We start from the raw sequence: 21,348 nt of genomic DNA on the forward strand, positions 1-21,348 counted from the left end.
AGTTCTTCATTGTCCTCCTCCACCAACTCTTCCACATCATCCCCACTAACCTCCAACCCCAAGGACTTTCCCAATGCCATAATGGATTCCTCAACTGGCATAGGATTCTCAGGGTTAGCCTCAAACCCTTCAAAATCCCTTTTGTCTACACATTCTGACCACAGTTTCTTCCAAGCAGAGTTCAAGGTCCTCTTAGTCACTCCCTCCCAAGCCTTACCTATAAGGTTTACACAATTGAGGATATTAAAGTGATCTCTCCAAAAGTCTCTTAGAGTCAGTTGAGTTTGAGGTCACTACAAAGCACCTTTCAAACAGAGCTTTTGTGTACAGTTTTTTGAAGTTTGCAATAACCTGCTGGTCCATGGGCTGCAGGAGAGGAGTGGTATTAGGAGGCAAAAACTTCACCTTAATGAATTTCATGTCCCCATAAAGTCGCTCTGCCACGTCTGTAGGATGACCAGGGGCATTGTCTAACACCAGGAGGCACTTAAGTTCTAATTTCTTTTCAGTTAGGTAATCTTTCACATTGGGGGCAAATGCATGGTGTAACCAGTCATAGAAAAAGTCCCTAGTGACCCATGCCTTACTGTTTGCCTTCCACAGCACACACAAATTAGCCTTGAGAACATTCTTTTGCCTGAACGGTCTGGGAGTTTCAGAGTGATACACTAATAAAGGCTTCACTTTGCAATCACCAGTAGCATTGGAACACATCAACAGAGTAAGCCTGTCTTTCATAGGCTTAAGTCCTGGGAGTGCCTTTTCCTCCTGAGTAATGTACATCCTGCTTGGCATTTTCTTCCAAAACAGGCCTGTTTCATCACAATTAAACGCTTGTTCAGGTTTCAGTCCTTCACCGTCTATGTACTCCTTGAATTCCTGCACATATTTTTCAGCTGCTTTGTGGTCCGAACTGGCAGCCTCACCATGCCTTATCACACTATGTATGCCACTACGCCTCTTAAATCTCTCAAACCAACCTTTGTTGGCCTTAAATTCACTCACATCATTAGTTGCAGGCATTTTTTTAATTAAATCCTCATGCAACTTCCTAGCCTTTTCACTTATGATCACTTGAGAAATGCTATCTCTTGCTATCTGTTTTTCATTTATCCACACCAATAAAAGTCTCTCAATATCTTCCATCACTTGCGATCTCTGTTTCGAAAACACAGTTAAACCTTTGGCAAGAACAGCTTCCTTGATTACCTTTTTTGTTGCCCACACTAGTAGCGATGGTTGATTGGGGTTTACTATGCAACCTGGCCAGCTCGGAGACACGCACTCCACTTTCATACTTATCAATGATCTCTTTCTTCATCTCTATAGTAATTCTCACCCTTATTCCTGTAGGGTTGGCACTAGAAGCTTTCTTGGGGCCCATGGTCACTTATTATGCAGATAAAATCACCAGAAACACTGTAATAATACGAAATGTTCCGATTGTATGCTTGGATGTTACCGTGGAGGCTGGCTGGTAAACAGTGCCACCGGTGGAACATGTGAGGCTGGCTAAGGGCGCACATTAGACGCGTCTCGGACGAACAGCGTTGAGTGGATTTTTTAGCGGTATGCGAGGCAAAATCTTAGCGATAAAATGTAGCGGTATGCGGATTTAACGTTATGTAAGGCCAACAGTATGCGGGGGGTCCACTGTACAAGTATACGTAGTATAAATTACCTAGGATAACCCCCAAAAATCCAGACAAAGTGCTATACTCTGCTTGAGGATGTGAGTAAAGGTGATGACGCAGTCTTGTGGTTCTCTCTGAGACAGAAAGCTAGATGGATAGACAGACAGGGAGCTTGACAGACAGACAAATAGACAGACAAATGTTTGTGTACCAGCAAAAACAAAGCAAGGGGGATGCTTATCTAATCTTTTCTTATCAGCTGCACCCTCCCCCACCCTCGTTTACTTATCAGATGTTATCTCCCCTTATCTTGTCACTGTCAGGGGTGAACTTTTTTTATTTATTATTATTATCATCCTCCCCCACCCTCGTTTACTTATCAGATGTTATCTCCCCTTATCTTGTCACTGTCAGGGGTGAACTTTTTTTATTACTTATTATTATTATGTATTATTATTCTGCATTATTCTTCTTTCTTTCAACACACCGGCAGTATCCCACCGAGGCGGGGTGGCCCAAAAGGAAAAACGAAAGTTTCTCCTTTTACATTTAGTAATATATACAGGAGAAGAGGTTACTAGCCCCTTGCTCCCGGCATTTTAGTTGCCTCTTACAACACGCACGGTTATTATGTATTATTATTATTACGGATGATGATGATGATGATGATGATGATGATGATGATGATGATGATGATGATGATGATGATGATGATGATGATGATGATGATGATGATGATGATGATGATGATGATGATGATGATGATGATGATGATGATGATGATGATGATGATGATGATGATGATGATGATGATGATGATGATGATGATGATGATGATGATGATGATGATGATGATGATGATGATGATGATGATGATGATGATGATGATGATGATGATGATGATGATGATGATGATGATGATGATGATGATGATGATGATGATGATGATGATGATGATGATGATGATGATGATGATGATGATGATGATTGCTGGGACTTACAAATACTTTGTATATATTCCAAGACATTAGTAAATGACCGAGGCAGGTGTAAATGTCCACCTGTCAGTGTGTTTGTGACAATTTGAGTACAATTTCAGTATCTAATACTAGTGTCAGAACAAAGATTTGTTTTGAAATGACAAGAACTACTATAAATTGCAATTATTTTATTTTTTTATTATCACACTTGCCGATTCCCACCAAGGCAGGGTGGCCCGAAAAAGAAAAACTTTCACCATCATTCACTCCATCACTGTCTTGCCAGAAGGGTGCTTTACACTACAGTTTTTATACTGCAACATTAACACCCCTCCTTCAGAGTGCAGGCACTGTACTTCCCATCTCCAGGACTCAAGTTCGGCCTGCCGGTTTCCCTGAACCCCTTCATAAATGTTACTTTGCTCGCACTCCAACAGCACGTCAAGTATTAAAAACCATTTGTCTCCATTCACTCCTATCAAACACGCTCACGCATGCCTGCTGGAAGTCCAAGCCCCTAGCACACAAAACCACCTTTACCCCCTCCCTCCAACCTTTCCTAGGTCGACCCCTACCCCGCCTTCCTTCCACTACAGACTGATACACTCTTGAAGTCATTCTGTTTCGCTCCATTCTCTCTACATGTCCGAACCACCTCAACAACCCTTCCTCAGCCCTCTGGACAACAGTTTTGGTAATCCCGCACCTCCTCCTAACTTCCAAACTATGAATTCTCTGCATTATATTCACACCACACATTGCCCTCAGACATGACATCTCCACTGCCTCCAGCCTCCTCCTCACTGCAACATTCATCACCCATGCTTCACACCCATATAAGAGCGTTGGTAAAACTATACTCTCATACATTCCCCTCTTTGCCTCCAAGGACAAAGTTCTTTGTCTCCACAGACTCCTAAGTGCACCACTCACCCTTTTCCCCCTCATCAATTCTATGATTCACCTCATCTTTCATAGACCCATCCGCTGACACTTCTACTCCCAAATATCTGAATACATTCACCTCCTCCATACTCTCTCCCTCCAATCTGATATCCGATCTTTCATCACCTAATCTTTTTGTTATCCTCATAACCTTATTCTTTCCTGTATTCACTTTTAATTTTCTTCTTTTGCATACCCTACCAAATTCATCCACCAATCTCTGCAACTTCTCTTCAGAATCTCCCAAGAGCACAGTGTCATCAGCAAAGAGCAACTGTGACAACTCCCACTTTGTGTGTCATTCTTTATCTTTTAACTCCACGCCTCTTGCCAAGACCCTCGCATTTACTTCTCTTACAACCCCATCTATAAATATATTAAACAACCACGGTGACATCACACATCCGTGTCTAAGGCCTACTTTTACTGGGAAATAATAATACTGCTGCTTCTGAATTTTGTCTCCTTAATTTTGCTGCATGCTGTCTTATAATCTATCCTGGGTCATCTCTTGGGTGGTGGATTATACAAGACCACTATAAATACCTTGATGTATGGTTATGGGGTAGGTTTAAAAATGTAGTGTTAGTGTGTTCAGCAGAAGTTTGTGGTTACAGGAAAGTGGGTGCAGGAGGGAAGAGAAGCGATTGGTGGAATGATGATGTAAAGAGAGTAGTAAGGGAGAAAAAGTTAGCATATGAGAAGCTTTTACAAAGTAGAAGTGATGCAAGGAGGGAAGAGTATAGGAAAAAAAAAAGAGAGGTTAAGAGAGTGGTGAAGCAATGTAAAAAGAGAGCAAATGAGAGAGTGGGTGAGATGTTATCAACAAATTTTGTTGAAAATAAGAAAAAGTTTTGGAGTGAGATTAACAAGTTAATTAAGGAAGCCTAGAGAACAGATGGATTTGTCAGTTAAAAATAGGAGAGGAGAGTTATTAAATGGAGAATTAGAGGTATTGGGGAGATGGAGGGAATATTTTGAGGAATTGTTAAATGTTGTTGAAGATAGAAGCTGTGATTTTGTGTATAGGGCAAGGAGGAATAACATCTTGTAGGAGTGAGGAAGAGCCAGTTGTGAGTGTGGGGGAAGTTTGTGAGGCAGTAGGTAAAATGAAAGGGGGTAAGGCAACTGGGATTGATGGGATAAAGATAGAAATGTTAAAAGCAGGTGGGGATATAGTTTTGGAGTGGTTGGTGTTTAATAGGCGTATTGAAGAGGGTAAGGTACTTAGGGATTGGCAGAAAGCATGCATAGTTCCTTTGTATAATGGCAAAGGGGACAAAAGAGAGTGCAAAAATTATAGGGGGATAAGTCTGTTGAGTATACCTAGTAAAGTATATGGTAGTTATTATTGAAAGAATTAAGAGTAAGATGGAGAATAGGATAGCAGATGAACAAGGAGGCTTTAGGAAAGGTAGGGGGTGTGTGTGGACCAGGTGTTTACAGTGAAACATATAAGTGAACAATATTTAGATAAGGCTAAAGAGGTTTTTGTGGCATGGATTTGGAAAAGGCGTATGACAGGGTGGATAGGGGGGCAATGTGGCAGATGTTGCAGGTATATGGTATAGGAGATAGGTTACTGAAAGCAGTGAAGAGTTTTTGCGAGGATAGTGAGGCTCAGGTTAGAGTATGTAGGAAAGAGGGAGATTATTTCCCAGTAAAAGTAGGCCTTAGACAAGGATGTGTGATGTCACTGGTTGTTTAATGTATTTATAGATGGGGTTGTAAGGGAAGTAAATGCGAGGGTCTTGGCAAGAGGCGTAGAGTTAAAATGACACATAAAGTGGGAGTTCTCACAGTTGCTCTTTGCTGATGACACTGTGCTCTTGGGAGATTCTGAAGAGAAGTTGCAGAGGTTGGTGGATGAATTTGGTAAGGTATGTAAAAGAAGAAAATTAAAAGTGAATACAGGAAAGAGTAAGGTTATGAGGATAACAAAAAGATTAGGTGATGAAAGATTGGATATTAGATTGGAGGGAGAGAGTATGGAGAAGGTGAATGTATTCAGATATTTGGGAGTGGACGTGTCAGCGGATGGGTCTATGAAAGATGAGGTGAATCATAGAATTGAAGAGGGGAAAAGGGTGAGCGGTTCACTTAGGAGTCTGTGGAGACAAAGAACTTTGTCCTTGGAGGCAAAGAGGGGAATGTATGAGAGTATAGTTTTACCAACGCTCTTATATGGGTGTGAAGCATGGGTGATGAATGTTGCAGTGAGGAGAAGGCTGGAGGCAGTGGAGATGTCATGTCTGAGGGCAATGTGTGGTTTGAATATAATGCAGAGAATTCGTAGTTTGGAAGTTAGGAGGAGGTGCGGGATTGCCGAAACTGTTGTCCAGAGGGCTGAGGAAGGGTTGTTGAGGTGGTTCGGAGATGTAGAGAGAATGGAGCGAAACAGAATAACTTCAAGAGTGTATCAGTCTGTAGTGGAAGGAAGGCGGGGTAGGGGTCGGCCTAGGACAGGTTGGAGGGAGGGGGTAAAGGAGGTTTTGTGTGTGAGGGGCTTGGACTTCCAGCGGGCATGCGTGAGCGTGTTTGATAGGAGTGAATGGAGACAAATGGTTTTTAATACTTGACGTGCTGTTGGAGTGCGAGCAAAGTAACATTTATGAAGGGATTCAGGGAAACCGGCAGGCCGGACTTGAGTCCTGGAGATGGGAAGTACAGTGCCTGCACTCTGAAGGAGGGGTGTTAATGTTGCAGTTTAAAAACTGTAGTGTAAAGCACCCTTCTGGCAAGACAGTGATGGAGTGAGTGATGGTGAAAGTTTTTCTTTTTCGGGCCACCCTGCCTTGGTGGGAATCGGCCAGTGTGCTAATAAAAAAAAAATAATGTATGGTTATTGTTCATGTTATATCTGAGAAATCACTTTTCCAGGATTGTAAATCCTTTCTCGCTCTAGCCATTATTGACTAGTAATGCTCTCCTTCCTTCCCTTTTCTCTCCCCATTCTTGGACCAGGCAGCTATTAGTGGATAGACAACCTGATCACTTCTTTGTACTGATTGACCTACATTGGTTTTGCACATCATGAAATAAGATACAAACGCGTGTTTACTTTGTAGTATCAAAATCCAGGTGTGATTATCCCAATTATGGATGATTATAACTGGAGGGCCTCATCACCATCTTAGATATAAGCTTTGCATGCCACACACTTTTGGCAGTGTAAATTTGTCACTGTTTAGTAATAGCTCAGATTAATGCCATCATTTGTGCAAAGAAAAAGTTAAAATTACTGGTATGAGTTGAAAACAAATTATTGAACAAACATTCAAATAATGTATTTTCATATTAATGAGAAGCAGCTCAGTTTTTTGAAAATGGAAAGAGTAATGTGCACTTGTTGCTTAAAATAAAAAGTACAGACTGGGCTGTGGGGGCATTGACCCCTGGAACCCTCTCCAGGTATACATGATTTAAGCAATTCATTAATCAAGTTTTTTCCTTATTAGTGTGTCAAGTGTTGCCAGGTCTTGCTGCTTTGACTGCCCCTCTCCCATTCCTGATTAAAACAATTAAATCAAGTGCTTCATGTTTCAGTGAAACAAATATGATTAAAAGCAGTATATATAAGAATTGCTGGTAAAATGTTGAAGTAATGAGGAAATTTAGAAAGTAGTCCAGGTATTCCAAAAAATAGACATGAAAATATTGAATTTACTATGTACATATATAAAAATCAAATGAGAGCTAGTCACATAAGGCACAAGGAGAAAGAATTACACATGTAAAACATCTGGTTATCTTTATTGTAGAAGTTTTGCCATCCAGTTGCTTTATCAGTTCAAATTCAAGGACATAATTGGAAGCTCATGCACAAAAGCGTACTTGAGCGTTTTAGATAGTGAATGGAGACAAATGGTATTTGGGACCTGATGATCTGTTGGAGTGTGAGCAGGGTAATATTTAGTGAAGGGATTCGGGGAAACCAGTTATTTTACATAGCCAGACTTGAGTCCTGGAAATGGGTAGTACAATACCTGTACTTTAAAGGAGGGGTTTGGGATATTGGCAGTTTAGAGGGATATGTTGTACAGTGGTCCCTCATTGTTCGTAATTAATCTGTTCCTGGAGCCATTACTATAAACGAAATTTATGATTTACGAATCAATTTTCCCCATAAGAAATAATGTAAATACAATTAATCCGTTCCTGACACCCAGAAGTATTAAAACAAAAAAAATTTTTAACATGAAATATACATGTAGTACATAAACAATACAATGGGAAATGATGAATGAAACATTAACAGCATAACACTTACCTTTATTGGAGATTCTTCTTAGTGTATGGGAGACTGGAGGAGGGGAGAGAGTGGATTGTTTATAGTTTGGAAGGGGAATCCCCTTCCATCAGCACCTCAGGTACCATTTGCTTTTCTGGGGTTGCTTCTCTTCTCTGTTTCTTAATGCCACTAGGACCACCTTGAGAGTCACTGCAGTCCTGTCTCACAAAATAACTGTGGAGAGAGAGCTCTGTTTCTGGCGTCTCTTTAACACTTCCCTAAAATGGCCCAAGACTTTGTCACTGTACATGTTGCCAACCTGGCTTGCAACAACCTTGTTAGGGTGATGTTTCTCCATAAAGCTTTCCATCTTACCCCACATAGTAAAAATCTCTTCAATTTCTGAAGAAGGCACCTTCTTCCATCTCTCTTCTTCCTCCTCTGCAGCAAGATTCTGAGCTGCGATGTGTTGCTCTTCCTGCTGAAGCTCTTGCAGCTCCTCAGTGGTGAGCTCTTCATTGTGGTCTTCCACCAATTCTTCCACATCCTCCAAGCTCACATCCAACCCCATGGAACTCTCCAGTGCCACAATTGATTTTACAACAGACATAGGCTCATTAGGGTCAGTCCCAAATCCTTCAAAATCCCTCTTGTTGACACAATCTGGCCACAATTTTCTCCAGGCAGAGTTCAAAGTCCTGGTAGTCACTCCCTCCCAAGCCATACCTATAAGGGTTATGCAGTGGAGGATGCTGAAGTGTTCTCTCCAAAATTCCCTTAGGGTCAAGTGAGTGTCTGTGGTCACAGTCAAGCACCTGTGAAACATTGCTTTTGTGTAGTTTTTTTTAAAGTTTGCAATAACCTGCTGGTCCATGGGTTGGAGGAGAGGAGTGGTATTTGGGGGCAAGAACTTTACTGTGATGAACCCAGACTCCTCGAAAATTAGGTCATCCAAGTTTGGAGGATAAACAGGTGCATTGTCCATTACTAGCAGGCACTTGAGATCCAATTTCTTTTCCAGGAGATACTCCTTCACACTAGGGCCAAACACTTCATTGAACCACTCGACGAAAATTTCCCTCGTGACCCATGCCTTACTATTAGATTTCCAAAACACACACAATTTACTCTTCATAACATTGTTTTTCCTGAACACACTGGGATTTTCAGAATGGTACACTAGTAATGGCTTCACTTTGAAATCCCCACTAGCATTAGCACAGAACATTAGCGTCAGCCTGTCTTTCATAGGCTTGTGTCCTGGCATTGCCTTTTCCTCTTGTGTAATGAAGGTCCTCTTTGGCATTTTCTTCCTAAAGAGGCCTGTTTCGTCACAATTGAACACTTGTTCAGGTTTCAGTCCTTCAGCCTCTATGTACTCCTGGAATTCATGCACATATTTTTCAGCCGCCTTGTGGTCCGAACTGGCAGCCTCACCATGCCTTACCACACTGTGTATGCCAGTACGGTTCTTAAATCTCTCAAACCACCCTTTGCTGGCCTTAAATTCACTCACTTCACCACTATTTGCAGGCAATTTCTTTACCAAATCTTCATGCAACTGCCTAGCCTTTTCACAAATAAACGAAGTCATTTATCCACACCATTAATAACTTCTCAACCTCTTCCAGTACTGGTGATCTCATTTTTGTCAGCATAGTTACTCCCTTTGCAACAACAGCATCCTTTATTTCATTTTTCTTGGCCACTATGGAACATAAGGTTGTGTAGGGTTTCTTATACATCCTGGACAGTTCGGCCACACTTGTACCACTTTCATATTCTTCAATCATATTTCTCACCTTCTTTACCACAGGCTTGGCACTAGGAGCTTTCTTTGGAGACATGGTAGCTTATTTAGTACTTTCAAGCACTAAAATAAATGGAATATTATGAAATATTTCGCTGGAGCACGTGAGGGGACCTTCGCTTACTTGTAAACAAAGCCAGACTGGCTGCCGCCCTGGCTTACGCCGTGCGTACGCGTCCCGGACGAACTACGACTCGCGAGTCAACCTATGAAAAGTGAGTTCATGTTTATACGAAAATACCCCTATGATTGGCGAATTTTACGATTGCCGGGAACTACGAAAAGCGGGGGACCACTGTACGTATATCTATACGTATATGCTTCTAAGCTGTTGTATTCTGAGCACCTCTGCAAAACAGTGATTGTGTGAGTGAGGTGAAAGTGTTGAATGATGATGATGAAAGTATTTTCTTTTTGTGGATTTTCTTTCTTTTTGGGTCACCCTGCGGGGGATGGCCGACTTGTTAAAAAATATTGGAAGAGAGAAGTATATACAAAAGATGAGATAATTAGTCCCTCAGCTGAAGGACTAGTTCTTCATCTTGTTGGTATTGTATACCATACATGTACAAGCAATGTCGGCATGTAACATCTCTTAACCCTTAAACGGTCCAAATGTATATATCCGTTTTTTCAACATCTGAAAGTATGTAAAAAAATGTAGATCTTCTTTTTTGTTTTACATTTGAAAACATTTAAAAAACTTTTATCTACATTTTTTTTTGTTATATTTGAAAATATGTAAAAAAAAGTAGATCTACTTTTGTAGCAATACAAATTTGAACGTCGATCTGTTTGGACCATTTAAGGGTTAAGAACATATTAGTTTTCAAACAGGATATTTATATTATCTAGAAATCATTTTTTGTTATATAGTTTCACATTCTTTCACAGAACAAGCCAGCCAAAAATATGGTAAAGACCACCATTAAAGCTGGGCCTCGCCGAGCACTCAATTCCATTCGTAGATTCATCCGCTACAACCACTACAGGAAGGATCTAAAAATGGTAAGGACTTGAAAGCTGTAATAATGCTCTCTATTGAAGGTTTTAATATGGCACTGAACCCTGATTCAGGTAAATTGGGTGAGAATAATAGTATGTAAGGGTGACAACAGCTAGGGTCCAAACAGTTTTCGTTTTCCTTTTTCCATTTAGGCTCTTGTTAATTACATAAATACAGTAGGGCCCCGCTCTATGGCATTTTGCTAATACGGCGATTTCAAATTATGCTGCGGGTGCCACCCAGTTTGTTTACATTCTCCGTGAGCCTCTATTATGTAATACAGTAGACCGTTGTTTAACACAGTTACTTTCCTGAAAACATCGTGTTAAACAAACTGAAAAACTTGTGGGAAAAATAGGGTTACATTCCTGGGAGCCCCAAAAAGCCAAACAACTTTTTTTTAGACCTCCAGATCTTACAAAATAAAAGTGAATATGTAATTGTAGTGTATTGTTGTGATATAGTACTACTTGAGACTACAAATGCAATAGAAATAAGAATATTTCTTACCTTAAATTGTGGGTAATGGTGTTTGTGGATGATTGTGAAGAGTGGATATGGATGGTGTGACCCTACTGGTTGAAGTTCTGGTACTGAAGTTGATGGTTGTATTGGAGTGTGCATAAATTCTGTAATGGAACTCTGGGCTCTATAACCCTGCAGTACATTATACAGCTGATGGGAAGGCATCATGAGCTGGTCTAGACCCCGTTTCAAAGCACTGCTACTATCAATAAACATCTACATATCATATTTATTCGAGAATAACATTAGGTATAACACAAAAAACGTAGAAGCATGATAATGATGCACAAATTAATAAAAACTGACATATAGAGAGGTATTGAAGGGTAGGTGGGGCTATGAGAGGAAGAAGGCACGAGCAGTCTCTCAGTAGCTCTTGGACCACCATGGCGTGTGGTGGTGTGAGCTCACGGCACTATAAAATATTGTACAATACTACTATTACTATCAATAAGTTATCTGCTTGTCATATTTATTCCAGAATAATATTAGGTATAACATAAATAATTTGGAAACATGATAAAGACTCCTAAATTAATAAAAATCTGACATTATAGAGAGGTATTGAAGGTTGGAGGGCGGGGAGGGGAAAAAAAAAAAAGTGACCGCGACCATTACAGAAAACATTACGTGCTATGTGTTAAACATGTGCTCTTTTTCAGTAAGTCAGTCAAGTCAGTAAGTTATTCAGTCAAATAAATCATTCAGTCAAGTCAGTGTGTTATTCACCTCATTCTTTTTAATTGTATGAACTGACGCTTCATTAAGGCCATAGGCCCTCACTGTATCCGCCACACGTGAGCCACTCTTAAGCTTATCTAATATCTTGATTTTCTTCGTAATTCCTAGACTTGAATGCTTAAGCCTTTTTTCTTGTCGCTTGTGGGAACACTTTTATGCTTACTGGGTGCCATGATTGCTTGGCAGATTTAACAAATGGCAATGAAAATAAGAAAATATGTATATAAATAAACACGGCGAACTTCCCGAGTATCATTGTTGACTCAGTGGTGTAATGCACAGACCATCCTGCCCAGCGGGTGACTGCGCACTCAAAATTTTTTCCCCTCCTGCAACTGTGTTAAACTAATTTTATGAAATGTTAAACAAAAATATGAGACAATTCTTCGATAGTGCTATAACCAAAATGTGCAAGACAAAACCATGTTAAACGACAGTCTACTGTAATAATCACTCTTGGGCACATTAAATGTCTTGTTTTACATTAATATAGACATTTTCATTAATCTATCTATATTTTCTTCAAAATTATATAAGAAACACATTAATTGGTATATAAATATTTTATTTATATACTATGGAGGTGTGGTAGCCGGGCGGAGGGAAAACATTACATTACTCCCCTTAACCCTTTGGGATCGCCAGGCCCTCTCGGAGACTTGTTCTCAGGGTCGCCAAAATTAAAAAAAAAATAATGATTTTTTTTTCTAATGAAAAGATAGAGAATCTTTTCCCAATCATAATGACACCAAAAGTATGAAATTTGATGGAAAACTTATGGAATTATGCTCTCGTGAAGTTAGCGGTCTCAACGATGTTTACGCATCGGCGATTTTGCCCACTTTGAGCCCTATTTTCAGCCAATTCCACTGTACTAGTCGACAAAAATCATAACTATTTCACTAGAACTCCATTTTTTCTATCGAATGAGTACAAGAAACCACCCATTTACCGATTTCTGCTATCCAATAAAGTGGTCAGAATTTAGCAATTTTGCCAATTTCACACAAATTTCAAAAGATGCCAATTTCCGAATAGAGTCCAGAATGAACAAGAAAGACATTCCTGGCACTAAAATAACAAGTTCTCTGTTCATTAGTCACCTCTCTAGGCCCCTCTTATATTTCTTTGGCTTTCCACTTTTATTCTTACAAAAAATAGAAGATTTACTGTTATGCAGACTACTGCATTAGTGTAGAATTGGTATAAATAATATCAGCGCACTTGTGAAAGAATATTAGACTTGCCAGTTGACGTGTGTTGGACGCTTGGCATGATTTGTTTACTTTTGAACTTTGGTAAAAATCGAACATTTCTGCTACTTTGAGCTCAATTTCAAGGTACTTTTCAGTGTAAAACCAGTCAAAATCATCTCACTTTCTGTAATATGTCTTCCATTCTATAAAATGAGACCAGGAAAACTAGAATACAACAATAAATACCATACGAAAATACAGTGCAAAATCGCTGTTTTAATCCAAAAACACGGTCAAAGTTTTTTTTTTTTTTTCTCATTACGCACTGTGTGCTGCAGGATTTTTTTTATACTGCGCACAGTGACCACATAGACCCATTCTTTCATATATAGGCCTACCAGCTTTCTCTCACTAGATTTGAGGGCACTAGAATTTAGGTGTACTAGTACGTCAAAAACCCTGGTGCGTAAGCCGTACTAGTACGGCCGAAACCCCCAAAGGGTTAATATGTAACGCTTTTGTTTACAATACTTGGCATGAGTTATTCATTACTTCTTCTCCCCTTGTTTAGGATGGCATCTAAAGGTACGGTGAACATGGTTTGTTGATGGTAATAATATGGCTCTGGGCCACATTAAATATCACGTAGCTATGTAGCCCAGGCGGACTACATACCTATATTATTATTATTTTTTTAGTGCTTGTAACTGCTAAATAAGCCACCATGGGCTCAAAGAAAGCTTCTAGTGCCAACCCTGTGGTAAAAAGGGCGAGAAATACTATCGTACCATGGTCAGCTGTTGCTGCACCATCGTCAACTGCTGCTGCACCACCGTCAGCTGCTGCTGTACCACGGTCAGCTGGTGCTACTGCTGCACCACCGTCAGCTACTGCTGTGGTCCATTGTATACCGTACCGTAGTACATGTTGGTCTGGGTAACAGGTTCATTATAGGCTCATCAAAGAAAAGTTGGAAATAGTCTAACTCTGTAGACTCATTTGTGATGGGACATTCAGGCCTGATGCCACTTCCACTGGCATCAAAATTGAAGGGATATGGCACGAATGGTGTACTTTCGGTCCAGTTCCATTCGCGGTCACGTGGTGCAGGGTGAACCTGTGGCATGGGGCGTGGGGGAGCAGGAGGGGGGATGGGAATAGAGGCAGCACATTGAGAGGGTACTGGGTGGTCCTTTGTCTGCCCACCCACTGCGCCATGAGGTCCAGGCACTGTGCCACCAACCCCCTCCTTCCTCCATCCCAGCATATTTCCCTTCATGATCACTATCACTATCAGTGGCTGGGGTTTTGGATCGTGACCTGCCACGACCCTTGCCACCGACTGCATATGCCGACAAAGCCTAAAAGTAAATTTTGCTGGGGAATAATGCATATTACTTTCACTCGACAAATTCTCTATGGGCATAAAATCAATTTCATCATTGTCACTTATATCACTTTCACTATCATCAGCACCGTAACGCATGGAAAATGATAATTTCCTCTTGCAGAGTTGCCTTTGGGTAGTAACACTAGCAACCCCAGAGGTGCTGGGCTGAGGGTCTGTTGTGGCCACACTGGCCACCCAAGAGGTGATGGGCTTAGGGTTATCTGGATTATCATCAATAGTTTCACTAATTCCATGATCACTAGTGGCTATATCGGTGTCAAAATCACTAAATTCATGTTCTCTATCACTTTGCAAGAATAGTGAACTGTTAACACGATTAGGCATGAGTGAATCACGGGGGTTTGCCCTGATGTTGACCCAAGATGGAGTTGAAGCTGTGTGGTACTACCACATGGTACCCCAGTGTCCCCGATTTTTTTCACACTGCACACTGGGTGCGCAGACCCATTCTCTCATGTCTAGGTGACTTGGGCCTGTTGCGCCAATTATGAAGGAAGGAAAAATAAAATGTAGATATACGTTCAGAGCGTTAGCAGTGCAAACGTAGATCTACATTTGGACAGCTTTAAGGTTAACTATAGTTTTACATACATATAACAATGAGAAGCAAATAAAATGACTAATGAAATGTATAAATGAACATTTAATATCACTTTTACCTTTATTGAAGACTCTTGTTGGCACTAATATCAACTCTACAGCTTGTATATCTATCAAAATTCATTTGATATGACATAATAAACAATATTAATAACATAGAAACATGATATATACTCTAGAATGAATAAAATATGCCATTACGTATGTGACTATTAAAAATAGCCGGACTCGAGTCCTGGAAATGGGAAGTACAATGCCTGTGCTCTAAAGGAGGGGTTTCGGGATATTAGCAGTTTGGAGGGATATGTTGTGTATCTTTATACGTATCAGGAAATTAAATCTTCATCAGAGTACAAAACAAATTCTGGCCACAAAATAGAGCGAAACACCAACGTCAAAGACCTGGGAGTGATCATGTCGGAGGATCTCACCTTCAAGGACCATAACATTGTATCAATCGCATCTGCTAGAAAAATGACAGGATGGATAATGAGAACCTTCAAAACTAGGGAGGCCAAGCCCATGATGACACTCTTCAGGTCACTTGTTCTATCTAGGCTGGAATATTGCTGCACACTAACAGCACCTTTCAAGGCAGGTGAAATTGCCGACCTAGAAAATGTACAGAGAACTTTCACGGCGCGCATAACGGAGATAAAACACCTCAATTATTGGGAGCGCTTGAGGTTCCTAAACCTGTATTCCCTGGAACGCAGGAGGGAGAGATACATGATTATATACACCTGGAAAATCCTAGAGGGACTAGTACCGAACTTGCACACGAAAATCACTCACTACGAAAGCAAAAGACTTGGCAGACGATGCACCATCCCCCCAATGAAAAGCAGGGGTGTCACTAGCACGTTAAGAGACCATACAATAAGTGTCAGGGGCCCCGAGACTGTTCAACTGCCTCTCAGCACACATAAGGAGGATTACCAACAGACCCCTGGCAGTCTTCAAGCTGGCACTGGACAAGCACCTAAAGTCAGTTCCGGATCAGCCGGGCTGTGGCTCATACGTTGGTTTGCGTGCAGCCAGCAGCAACAGCCTGGTTGATCAGGCTCTGATCCACCAGGAGGCCTGGTCACAGACTGGGCCGCGGGGGCGTTGACCCCCGGAACTCTCTCCAGGTAAACTCTCTCCAGGTATATGCTTCTAAATTGTTGTGTTCTGAGCACCTCTGCAAAAACAGTGATTATGTGTGAGTGAGGTGAAAGTGTTGAATGATGATGAAAGTATTTTCTTTTTGGGGATTTTCTTTCTTTTTGGGTCACCCTGCCTCAGTGGGAGATGGCCGACTTGTTAAAAAAAAAAAAAAAAAAGTATGTGACTAGTGGTGGTGGTGGTGGTGTTGGGTTTATCAGGACCACTGACAGCATAAGCTGTATAGTGGTGGCTGCAACAGCAGCCACCACCACTAAACACACTACTAGTCACACTGAAACAATGTACATAATTTATAAATAAGAAATGTTGTATAAAAACATAATGTAATGGTTATTGTGGAGAATGTAAAGTAATAGTGGTTATTGAGATGCTGGCAGAGGTTTAGGATGGTGGAAGATGCGCAGGGCGGCATATGTTGTCAATAGCCCTCATATACCTCCAACAACATTGGAGGAGTTAGTTTCTTGTCATCCTTTTTCTATCGCCTAATTGTTTAACTTACTTGCTACACAATTAATGATACACTTTATCACTGGTTGACACTATAGCCTTTATCGACTCCTGCTGGTTTAGTATCGTATTGTAGAATCACTGAAGAAAGCACATTCTGCCCTCTCAGTCCTTTACCAAAGGGCTGGCACTAGGAACTTTCTTTGGGCCCATGGTGGCTTATTTCTCAGTCGCATTCAATAAACAACCACAAAAACAATGGATTACAAAGAAATGTTTGGATGAATGCGCGGAATGTTGCTCGCTCACCGAGAGAGACAGCCAGACTGACTCTCACGCATGGGGGGTGGACGCATCAAATATGACCGATTTCTGAGTTGCTGGCTGAAATCCAGGATAGAATTTCGGCCGAAATCTGATTTGGACGATGTCCGAGGGTCCACTGTACCAGTGCAGTCATGACTTGGTATAAGATGAACTGAAGCATCATCAAAAATTTCCTCTAAATTGTGGGTTTGTGAAGTGTACCATTTTATTACTCACTGAAGATGCTTACTAAACAAGACAATTTGCTGTAGTTTATCAATTAAAATGCTTTCAGTTGTATGCAGTTTTGTCATTTACAATTCTAGCATAATCTGCAGTGCAGTTCTGACTTGCTAAAGCTTCCATCATTTGCTAATACAGTGGTACCTTGAGTTACGAACTTAATTCGTTCCAGAAAGCTGTTCGAGTGCCGATAACGAACGAATTTGTTCCCATAAGGAATAATGAAAATTCAGTTAATCCGTTTCAGACCCCCAAAAATACACTTAAAAAGCACTTACAAAGATATACTTACATAATTGTTCGAGTTATGAGCTGCTCATATCTCAAGGTACCACTGTACTTGATTGCATTTTTTACAGGCACACCATCTGATAGGCTTCATTTCTCAGCAAATTCTTGTGTGAAGTAAGTAGACAAATACAATAAAAAAGAAAGCAGATGGAGTCATACTTTCATGCATACATTTATCACTGAATGATTAACCCTTTGAGGGTCGACAGGCCCTCTCCGAGACTCGTTCTCAGGGTCGGCCAAATTTAAAAAAAAAAAAAAATCTTATGAAAAGATAGAGAATATTTTCCCGATCATAATGACACCAAAAGTTTGAAATTTGATGGAAAACTTACGGAATTATGCTCCCGCGAAGTTAGCAGTCTCGGCGATGTTTACACATCGGCGATTTTGCCCACTTTGAGCCCTATTTTTGGCCAATTCCACTGTACTAGTCGACAAAGAACAATATTTCGCTAGAACTCCATTTTTTCTATCGAATGAGTGCAAGAAACCACCCATTTATCAATTTCAACTATCCAGTACAGTGGTCAGAATTTAGTAATTTTGCCAATTTCACACAAATTTCAAAAGATGCCAATTTCCGAATAGGGTCCAGAATAAGCAAGAAAGACATTCCTGGCACTAAAATGACACGTCTCAAGGCCCCTCTTATATTCTTTTGCTTTCTACTTTGAATTTTTATTCTCAAAAAATTGAAGATTTACTGTTATGCAGACTACTGCATTAGTGTAAAAAATGGTATAAATAATATGGGCGCACTTGCGAAAGAATATTAGACTCGCCAGTTGACGTGTATTGGATGCTTGGCATGATTTGTTTACTTTTGAACTTTGGTAAAAATCGAACATTTCTGCTACTTTGAGCTCAATTTCAAGGTACTTTTCATTGTAAAACCAGTCAAAATCATCCCAATTTCTGTAATATGTCTTCCATTCTATAAAATGAGACCAAGAAAACTAGAATACTGTATAACAATAAATACCATACGAAAATACAGTGCAAATTCGCTGTTTTATTCCAAAAAACGGTCGTTTTTTTTGTGTGCTGCAGGATTTTTTTATACTGTTCACACTGACCACATAGACCCATTCTTTCATATGTAGGCCTACCAGCTTTCTCCCACTAGATTTGAGGGTGCTAGAATTTAGGCGTACTAGTACGTCAAAAAACCCTGGGTCGTAAGCCGTACTAGTACGGCCGAAACCCTCATAGGGTTAATATTTGCATTTTAGTTGAATGTTAACAGTTTCTGAACAATTTTTCTATTCATGCAAATAATGCTAAAAAATCTCTACAGGCTTCTCTTCGACGAGCCTCTGCCATCTTCCGTTCCCAACGTGCTCAACCTTTCAGGAAAGCTCGTCGTAGGACTCACAAGGTTGCCAAGAAGACAACAGAATAAACCTTGCTTATAAAGACAGAAACGCTTTGTTTTTAGCACCTTTCTCATAACTTTAAGAAATTTATAACATATACCTGTTGATAGTTCAGGAATGCATTACGCCTTCCAGTTGGGTTCCTTGGTGCATTGAAGAGGCTCTTCATTGAGTAATTGACTTTTTTTTTTTTTCCCCTTTCAGATCTAATCTAAACATGCCCAGACTCTTCCTCTTATTTTGTCCTCCTTAGAGTGAAAGGGGGTGATATTTTTCCCTTCTGTGAAATTTGGCTCTGCCATTATTAGTAGAAAGATACTTCACAGTTAGTCCTCTTGTCTAAACTGGCTCTTTTGCTATGACTTGCTTAGTCAATTCTGGAGGCCTCATCCTGGTGTTGTATACTAGTTAAGGTAAGAGGTATTTTCCAGGGACCATCAGCAGTCATAGCAGAGGTAACCATGATGCAGGTTAAGTACATGTTTTTATGAAATTTATTCTTGAACCATTATTTTTACCCCCCACCCCCCTCCTCCCTGAACACATTTTTTCTTATTAAATATTTTTTTTTTTTTTACTTTCCCATTTGTATGTGGCTCTGGCACCCTTTCCTCTTCATGGGGGGCTCTTTGGCACGGTGAAGAGGCTCTTGGTCTTAGGAATTAGACCTTTTGGCCCCCTTCCTCAGACCGAACCTAATTACCCCCCTTCCCTGTCCCATCCTCCCCTTTTCCCTTTCCCCCCTCCCCTCCCTATTCCCTTCCTATTTTCAGCCTCTGGGATTCTTCCCACAGACACACTAGTTCCTAGGAAGGGTACCGGGGCCCATCCCAGTCCGTTGAGGATCTTGGCGGTGGTGTAGTTTGCCGTGGAATCTGGATCACCTGGGGACGTCCCGATCCCTCTCCGGTCTCCCAGGGGGTGGTTTTGGGTGTCTTTCGGGTAACAGGTGTATCTCTGGAGGCTACCTTTCGGATTCCGGGGGGTGGTGGCCAAAGGAGGTATCCTTTGTGGCAGGTGTCCAGCTGCCCTCTCTTTTGTCCACCGAGGTGTCTCGGCGGATATGAGGTTGCTATCCTGGATTGCTGGTTTACCGGCATGAAGGGTAGGGTGTGGCACAGGTTCCATGTTGTATCTACACTGCTTGTGGTGCTCGGGTCCTCTTGAGAGGGAAGGGGGATTTACGCCCCCCCCCCTTTTTTTTGGCCTCCTAGGAGCTATTCCTCCCCCCCCCCCCCCATTTTTTTTCCTACAAAAGAAAGAAGTGACCTAACCATGGAGTCCCAAATCCGTGAACCTGCTTTCCCCCAGGCTCCTTAGTGATACTGCACCCTGTTCCGACCCTGCCTCATTATTTAACCACTATTGAGATATACCTAATGCCCCTGTACCTTCTGCTGGTGACGTCTTGTCACCTGCTCCAGGTGCTGAGGTGCCACCCATTTCTCTTAATGCTCCTGCCTCTTCCACACCTCTAACAATGCGTCCGGCTTCCCTGAATACAGTGCTACGGTTTTTGGATCACCCACCTACCTCAGGTCGAATCACCCATGGTACTACTCCTAAACATTCCAGACCACTTACTGATGTTCCAGACCACTTACTGATGGTGGTCCTTCAGTGTCTACCCAAAAACAACCTACACGACACCCACTTCCTTTGCGCACCATGTTTATAGGTATGCATTGGGCTAAATTCTTTTCCCTACAGCTCACACCTCCAACTGATTATCTTTCTCATCATAGTATTGGTAAAGCTTTTTTATGACACGTTGGCCAAAATATTTCCTTTCACTCTCTTCAAAGCGGTATGTGCATCGTTACTGCTCAGAATTCAAAACAATCTCATGATATTTCTCATATAACTTCCAAAGATAACATTCCAATCTTAGTTCATAAGTATGCTACTCTCAATTCTTGCAGTGGTACAGTGATTTTACCATGCCTTTGACTTACAATCATTTTTTTACTTTTTGTCAACAACTGCTTTACAGTACGAACATTGACGCACAGCCCTTAGCGTCCCTTCCAGCCCTTTTCTGCCCTTACCTCTGATCCCTTCTTCATATAGCTGTTTATAACCTCAGCACCATTTTCTGCCCTGCAGTGCTGTATGACCCTTGTCGGTTTAGCGCTTTCTTTGATTATAATAATATGACACCCTTTGCTGGCTCTTGCACAGTCAGGGACCCTGCTGAGAACCCAGCATTACTCTTGGGCAATCACTTAAAACCAGGTACATACATGTACTGGCATTCTACCTTCCCTCTCGAGTGCCTCTTACATCTGCATTACCTTGAAGACGAAAGTGGTTTCACCCATCATTACAACAGTTCGTTGTATGACCACTCCTGTTCATATCAACAATTTACAGGTCATCTGTTTGTTTGCCAAAGAGCAGTGTGGCTTGAAACCACATCCCAATAAGCCA

General features: G+C 41.1%; 1 protein-coding gene across 2 annotated transcripts in view; it reads left to right on the top strand.

Moving 5' to 3' along the window:
* RpL28 (ribosomal protein L28) overlaps window positions 1–18,966 on the top strand; it is a 39,260-nt gene extending 20,294 nt beyond the window's left edge. For both annotated transcript variants that reach the window (XM_070099761.1, XM_070099762.1), the window contains exons 4-5: window positions 10,495–10,608; window positions 18,840–18,966. In XM_070099761.1, the coding sequence (XP_069955862.1) occupies window positions 10,495–10,608; window positions 18,840–18,944 (219 nt within the window). In that variant the 3' untranslated portion in view covers window positions 18,945–18,966. The remainder of the gene's footprint in view (window positions 1–10,494; window positions 10,609–18,839) is intronic.
* The last annotated feature ends 2,382 nt before the right edge of the window (window positions 18,967–21,348 follow it).

Source organism: Cherax quadricarinatus, chromosome 68 (genome assembly GCF_038502225.1).
Source record: "Cherax quadricarinatus isolate ZL_2023a chromosome 68, ASM3850222v1, whole genome shotgun sequence".
In the NCBI taxonomy this organism is placed as follows: Eukaryota; Metazoa; Arthropoda; class Malacostraca; order Decapoda; family Parastacidae; genus Cherax; species Cherax quadricarinatus.